We start from the raw sequence: 8,169 nt of genomic DNA on the forward strand, positions 1-8,169 counted from the left end.
TTTTTACTGTTTCACTTCATTACTGCTGTGTCTGTGCTCCATGTGAGTGACTAGGTGTTTATGTAGGTGGGTTTTGCGCTGTAGGAACAGATCCCCGATGTAACCCAAGAACCTACTGTAGAGGAAAATGGATTAAAATATACATTTTATCAAAAGGGAGGAAGAAAAGAGAGAATATATGTGAAACATGTATCAAATAAAAAACATAGTTGCATGGAAAATATAAATTCAAATGTATTATGATTACATCAGATGTCAAGAGACAAATTCTCCAGAAATACAATACTTGTTGCTCTACATAAAATGAGCAATATCCAGCATTACATTGTGAATAATGGACACCTCAGAGATATAAGGAAAAAGAAAAGTTTAAAAGTGATGGAAAAAATATACCATTAAACTCTAACTGCAAGAAAACTGCATTTTACTCCCTATTCTGTACTAGTATCTATATCTCTATCTGTATATTTATACCTATATGTCTGTTTGTATATCTGTATGTGTACCTATATCCATGGCAACGTAATCACAAAATGGCGTACATTGAGTCTGATGTAACTCGAGGACTGTCTGTATTAACTTAATCATACATTATCATTATTATTTTATGATTTTTCCTGTGTTCTTAAGAGATCACTTCTTACACTCTCTTTAATTTTTAATTGCAGTTTGATATACAAAACATAACATTATAGTAAAGTACCTATACTATATTAGAAGTAGATGAGTAGTTAAGGTAAAGCCCATTTCTAGAAACATCTCCTAATCATAAATGCAGTGGTGTGCTTTTGAATGTATTTTTAAAATGAGTGGCTCTCTTGTTTGAAAAGCGTTATTTGTAGCATATGCCATTTTTCATAGTGAAATTTTTCTTATCATGGCTGATTGCAATCTACCAACATGATGTCATTGAATGTCAGTTGGGAAGAGATCCTCACAATCATCTTGAAGTCATCAAAAGCCAGCATTAAAGAATCAGGTAGAAAAAAATTTCACCAGAGGCAAATCATGAGGCTAAATCAGTATGTCATCAATAACATAGCATAAAAAATACATAAGCAAAAGCTGACACATCTCAAAGGAGAAAAAGAAAATCCACATCTATAACTTTGCAATATATTTTACATAAGATTTTGCATATATCTTATGAGATGATGAACAAGCAAAAATTACTAATTGGGAATATAACATTATTAACAATACATGTAGCAAACTTGACCTAGTTTACATATAAACCACACTGTACATGACAACAGAATGCATATTTTATTAAAGTTATATGGAGATGTTGACTATTCAGTAATTTTAGGAGATATATTTCCCTGTGCTCCTGACTGCAACCAGAGGATTTAGTGATTGCCACTTAAAGAACTTAATCCTCTTGACACACATCTCTAAGGCCTGTTTGATATCTCTGTTCCTCAGGCTGTAGATGAAGGGGTTCAGCATGGGGGTAACTACCATGTACATGACCGAAGCAATTATGTCTTTGGAACTCCATGTTGAGGAGAAAAGATAAACACCTGTAGCTGTCCCGTAGTATAAAGACACCACAGAGAGATGGGAGCCACAGGTAGAAAAGGCTTTATAGAGTCTCTTAGTGGAGGGGACCCTGAGGATGATGGCCCCTATACGGATATAGGAGCCCAAAATAACACCAATACACAAAAAGGAAATCATTCCTCCCCCGGTGAATATGACCAGCTCATTGAGAGAGGTGTCTGAACAGCTCAGCTTCAGGAGTGCAGCGAGGTCACAGAAGTAGTGGATGATGGCATTTTCAGCACAGAAAGACAGTCGGACCAAGAGGAGGGTGTGCAAAAGGGCAATGACACAGGAAAGAATCCAAGAGCCAGCCACCAGCAGCACACACAGCCCCTCCCTCATGATGGTGGTGTAGTGCAGAGGCTGACAGATGGCTACATACCTGTCATATGCCATGACAGCCAGAAGAAAATTGTCAAGACCAATAAAAAGTATGAAAAAATACAACTGAGAAAAGCACTCATCATAGGAGATGGATTGTTGCTGAGTCTGCATGTTCCTGAGCATCTTAGGGACAGAGACAGAGGAAAGAGAAAGGTCAGAGAAAGCTAAGTGGCTGAGGAAGAAGTACATGGGCGTGTGCAGGTGAGAGTCCAGCCTGATGAGCAGGATGATGAGCAGGTTGCCCAGCACCGTGGTCAGGTACATGCCCAGGAACAGGGTGAAGAACACGCCCTGCTGCCCTGGCTGGATGGGGAGCCCCAGGAGGAGGAACTGGGACACGCTGCTCTGGTTCTCAGGCCTCATGCTGCTCTTCTGTCTGCTGGGGAGGAAAAGGCTTCGGAGTCTCAGGAACCTAGAAAGGACGAACAGGACATCTCATCTCATACTGTCATTATTGGGACACCCATTCATTTTTAAATATTTTCATATTAATTTCTCACACCTGTGGATGTATGCATCTTTCCTCTCTCCCAGTCTGGCTCCAGGAAAACTTTGAACCTCCAAAGTAGTCACAAGACCTCATCACATAGAAGAGGGGTTCGCTGTTTATTCAAATATTACTTTTAATATCACGTCTGTATCGGAACCTCTACTAAGGACTGCAGTGTAGCAGTGAGCAAGAAAAGCAAGGCTCCCACCTCTGTGAGTTTACATCTTGATGAGCATGGAGGGATCATTTCTACACCAGGCCAGAGCCAAAGCATAATGATTCACTGTGGCAGGAATAGAAGGTGAGCCCATGCAAAGTGGTGTCAGTTGTTTCTGCCTAAAAGTCACGTGATGCCGGGAGCCGGTCCATCCTTGCTGTTTCAAAGGACCTGGCATATATGGCATACTGTTCTTAATATGTTTGCTCACCTTCTTGGCACTATGTGTTTTAACCAAGGTCTCTGAGAAAGGTTGTTTCCCCAGGTATGGATTTTCCCCTGAAGTTAGGGAAGGAATAAAACCTCTTAACTAAGTGCCAGGTGGTTAATTAATCACTTTAACTATGAACAATCATGCTTAAGCTACATAATCTGTACTCCCTGGAATGGAGATAAGAAACGCCCTAACCTTTGTAATAGAGATTGATAGGATTGAATCAACTGGTATAAATACAGATGTAACAACAGAGAACTTAGAAGACAGAACCAAGAGAGACAGAACCTAGGCACAGAACCTACACAGAACGTTCTCTAGAGACAGAAGAACTTCGCTGGAGAGAACATGGCAAAAGATCCTGGACAGAAACTGGCCTCAGAACCTAGCGAGAGAACATGGCAAAAGATCCTGGACTGAACCTGACTACAGAAATTGGCAAGAGAACCTGACTAGAACCTGGTGACTGAACCTGGCTGGAGAACCTGGACAGAACCTGGCTGGAGAACCTAGCGAGGGAACATGGCTACAGAACCTGGCTGGAGAACCTGGACAGAACCTGGCTGGAGAACCTAGCGAGGGAACATGGATACAGAACCTGGCTGAAGATCCGAAGCAGAACCTCTCTGGAGATCCAGACCAGAACTTGGCTGGAGATCCTGGCTGGAGATCCTGGCTAGGCTGCTGATCAACTGAACACTGTCTCCGTGTCCTTCCTTCTTTGCCGACTCCGTCTACGCCTTTGGGAACCCCGGGACCCGCTGGGGTTGGACCCCGGCAACGTGAGACTCCAGTGCTGAGCGGGTGTTGTTGGAGTATTGTCAGACCTCCTGTGAGCCTTCCGGCTCCCATTGACCCTCAGTTGTAAACTCAGGGACACTCTGGAATTGGGTGGCCATTGAAACTCAGTTGAGGCCAGAATATCTCCAAAACCAGAATAGTCCACAAAGTATCTTTCATAATAATGCTGAACATTTAGATGCACATTTGGGTACCAGGCGAAGGACTTTACCTACATTTCCCAATTAAATCCACACATCAGCCTTACATTCCCAGATTTTAAAACCTCTTCACAGCTGCTGTAAGGATTTGTATTCTTTGAACTATTTTAGTTTTTACGAAATAGAAACATAAATGACACAAATTCTATAGGCACACAGCAGTATAGCAGGGACAGAATGGCACACAAATACACGTGTGTATATTAGTATCTATTACATATGTGATATGTACTGTTTATAACTTGATATATATATATATGTATATATTACCATTTTCTATAAATTAAAAATCACCAAGTGTTAGCTACTTCATGGGATTCTGTCTAATATGTCTGTGTGATCAGAAACCATGCTCTTAACTGTTACACAGGGGAACTTCCCTTTTCTTGCTTAGGAGCAGAGCACAATATATCATTTTAGAGCTGTGAGGACCCAGAGTTGTCCAAAATTTTTTTATTCCCTTTACTAGATATTTTTATTCCTTCATATTTATTTACTTTCCAAATGACAAAAATTCTCAAATACATTAAGATGTATTTATGCAATAACTCTATACTAAGGGCCTCTGCAATATTCACAAAACTAGTGTCATTATTTCCAGTTTATAGACGTGAAAGTGAGACATATGTTTTATATAATTTCCCCAAGGTCTCATCACTATTTAATGGTAATTCTGCCCAACACCTTCACACAGCATGATGCCTGGAGGTTAAGGTTAGTTAGTGTGTTTGTTTCCCTGGGACGTTTAGTAAAAATAAAGGTTGGAAAATTATGAGCAGCTCAATCACACTCATGTACATAAAAATGATAGCAAATCCATTTCAAGAACCAGGGTGTTGCTTAGAATTTGAGTATCTTAGGTAATGGTGCCCCAGAAGGAGGACACTTTAGGAAATACTTGAGTCATCAATACAGATCACACACACACACACACACACACACACACACACACACACACACACACTCGCACACGAGCGCGCGCGCACACACACGCACACACACACATACACACAGCTGCTTTGAGAATGTACATCACCCCTGACCAAATTTACATCCTAAGGAAGAATAGCCAATATGTGGTTCATCTCATAAACACTCATATGCATTCATACAAGTTAGAATTAACAGAAAGTTGGACAAACACACACACAGTAATACACCTCTCAGCCCAAAACACACTTACAATGCACATCAATACTCCTACTCCTGTTTCATGATGTACCTAGTGAACACTCACCTCACCACATATACGTAACTCAAACACTACACACACTTCACCAAAAACACACAAAACCACAAAAAATTCAAAAATTTTACAAGAAACACACAACACAACACATATGTAGACCCAGCCACACTCACTACAACAAATAGTATACACTCTCCTATTAATGAGAATGTATTAATGAGCTTCCCTCCATCTGACCTTCCCCTTGCTGGGGGAGGGCAGTCAGCATGGGGCAGTTAAGTTTATTTAGTCATAGGCACAGTCATTAAACCACCACCAACACCCATGCATATGGTCACACACACATGGTCACATACACACAGAGAAAATCTTATAACTCCCAGCTCTCATACACGAGGTGTCACGCACAGGCACAGCTCACATGTGCACCTCAACACACTACTGAGCAGAGGTCTGAGCTCCATCTGAGCTGACCTTGGCTCCTGGTGAGGTCGGCATCTTCTTGTCCAGCAGCACAGACAACAGTGTTACTCCCGATGTTCAGCTGTGATGCCAGTGTTTACAGTCACAGACATGAATCAGGAGTCCCAACCTAACACCAGGAGGCTGAGAACTTGGTCCACATATGGTAAAATGAGACTGTGAGTCAGATTCATAGCACATACACAACTATCAAACAGCACGTACACAACCATATACAATACGTGCACACACACAGGGTCATGGACTCAGAGTCTCAGAAATGAACCCGCTAGCACACAGGCAGATTCATCGCCAAGGGCACATTTCCAGTTCCTCTCACCTGGGCTCCTCATTGGTGAGGTCAGACACCTTCTGCTCCAGACTGTCGCCCATCTCCTCAGGTTTTCTTCAGGAGACCTAACATCAGACACACAGAAGCAATATCTGTAGACATGGCACTTCTACAGACTTTCCTTTCCCTTAAGCAACTCCAGAGAAATGAGTCCAGAAATGACACTTAACTGCTAATGAGAGACTGCAACCAAGTCCCCAAGCTTGTGGCTGATTTCTAACTGGCCTTTGGGAGCTGTGTGTCCAAGAGCCAGCGGGACTGGCATCCTAGGGGACAGTGTCCCTGATTCCAGTCATGCCCTGGACTGCTTTGTTCTTGGGCATTGCTCCAGCTGGGAAAAAAGATTTTTCAACTTTCTATTTTGAAATGATTTTAAAGATATAGAAAAGTTGTAATAACGATATTAAGAATTCCTGGTCAATCTCCAGCCAATTCCCCAATGGTTAACATTTTACTATGTTTACCTTCCGTGTGTGTATCCTATATAATAAGAGAGGAACATGCTAATTAGCTGTTACTCCCTGAGGCGTAATGACCAAGCACATCAAGACCAGTTCATGGATCAGCAAGAGGTTGGGGCACCGAGGTACAAGTGGGCTGTGGAGAACTACAGGACAGGGCAGGGCAGCAAGCAACGGGGAGGTGGAGAGCTACAGGAGAGGGCAGGGTAACATGAGGGGGGATGGGGGAGTTACAGGAGGGCGGGGCAACGCATGGAGAGCTACAGAAGTGTAGCAGCGACCTACTGGTGGGCGCACAGATTCCTATGCAGGGCTACTGGTATGTATATATTTATGTACTAGTATGTCTGTATGTATATTTCAGGCTTAAATTTATAGCTGATATACCAGCACATATTATCAGAAGGCATATGATAATGTTTCCAAAACCACTGTTTTTATCCTTTTTTAACAAATTAAAAAAATTTATTGTTGAAATTATTACATATGCCCCCTTTCGCCACATTAACCCTTGTAGCCTGCCCCCACTCCCTACCCCAGACCTTCACCCTACTATTATCTGGATCCACTGATTATGCATACATGCATACAAGTTCTTTGGTTGATCTCTTCCCACCCACCCACCCATGCCCGCCTTCCCTCAGAGATCCGAGAATATGTTGCATGCTTCTATGTCGCTGGATCTATTTTGTTCATCCGTTTATTTTGTTCATTAGATTCCACATTTAAGTGAGATCATGTGATACTTGTCTTTCTCTGACTGGCTTTTTGCTTAGTGTAATACTCTGCAGGTCCCTTCATGCTGTCTCAAAGGGTAAAACATCCTTCTTTTTTACAGCTGCATAGTATTCCATGGTGTAATGTACCACAGCTTTTTTATCCACTCATCTACAGGTGCGCTGTTTTCCGGTCTTAGCTATTATGAATTGCACTGCTATGAACATAGGGGTGCATATATTCTTTCTGATTGGAGTTTTGGGTTTCTTAGGATATATTCCTAGAAGTGAAAACATGGGGTCAAATGACAGTTCCATATTTAATATTTTGAGCAAACTCCATACTGTTTTCCATAACGATTGTACCAATCTGCATTCCCACCAGCCCTCTATTAGGGTTCCCTTTTCTCCACATCCTCGCCAGCACTTGTCATTTGTTGATATGTTGATGGTAGCCATTCTGATAGGAGATGCATTGTTGCTGAGTCTGAATGTTCATGAGCATCTTAGGGACAGTGACAGAGGAGAGAGAAATGTCCGAGAAGGCCAAGTGGCTGAGGAAGAAGTACATGGGCGTGTGCAGGCGAGAGTCCAGCCTGATGAGCAGGATGATGAGCAGGTTGCCCAGCACCGTGGTCAGGTACATGCCCAGGAACAGGGTGAAGAGCACGCCCTGCTGCCCTGGCGGGATGGGGAGCCCCAGGAGGAGGAACTGGGACACGCTGCTCTGGTTCTCAGGCCTCATGCTGCTCTTCTGTCTGCTGGGGATGAAGAAGGTGTGGGAATCTTAGGAACGCAGAATGGATGACCAGGACCATCATATCTCATACTGTCAATCTCTGGCAAAACCATGAATTTTAACTGCATACCTGTTAGTTTCTTACACCTGTGGATTCATGCATCTTCCCTCTATTCTCTTCTGACTCCAGGAATCATCACACCCCTAAAGAAACCAGCAAGACCTCCTTGCACAGAAACAAGAGGACATTCACCCAGTTCTGTGAGTTTACATCTTTAAAAAAAATTTTTTTTATTGATTTCAGAGAGGAAGGAAGGAGAGAGAGAGATATAGCAACATCAATGATGCCAAGAGAATCATTGAAGGGCTGCCTCCTGCAAGGGGAATGTAAGACTGATG

At 42.5% G+C, this 8,169-nt stretch overlaps 1 protein-coding gene across 1 annotated transcript; it reads right to left on the reverse strand.

Annotated features, from left to right (window-relative positions):
* Positions 1 to 1,305: 1,305 nt before the first annotated feature.
* LOC132211728 (olfactory receptor 1J2-like) lies at positions 1,306 to 2,292 on the reverse strand. Its single transcript, XM_059656226.1, has one exon. The coding sequence runs from the start codon at positions 2,290 to 2,292 to the stop codon at positions 1,306 to 1,308; it is 987 nt and encodes a 328-aa protein (XP_059512209.1).
* Between the last annotated feature and the right edge of the window lie 5,877 nt (positions 2,293 to 8,169).

Source organism: Myotis daubentonii, chromosome 11 (genome assembly GCF_963259705.1).
Source record: "Myotis daubentonii chromosome 11, mMyoDau2.1, whole genome shotgun sequence".
Taxonomy (NCBI): Eukaryota; Metazoa; Chordata; class Mammalia; order Chiroptera; family Vespertilionidae; genus Myotis; species Myotis daubentonii.

What these genes read in the sequence shown, in the direction of transcription:
- LOC132211728 (XM_059656226.1), bottom strand. Translation starts at nt 2,292, where the DNA reads ATGAGGCCTGAGAACCAGAGCAGCGTGTCCCAGTTCCTCCTCCTGGGG.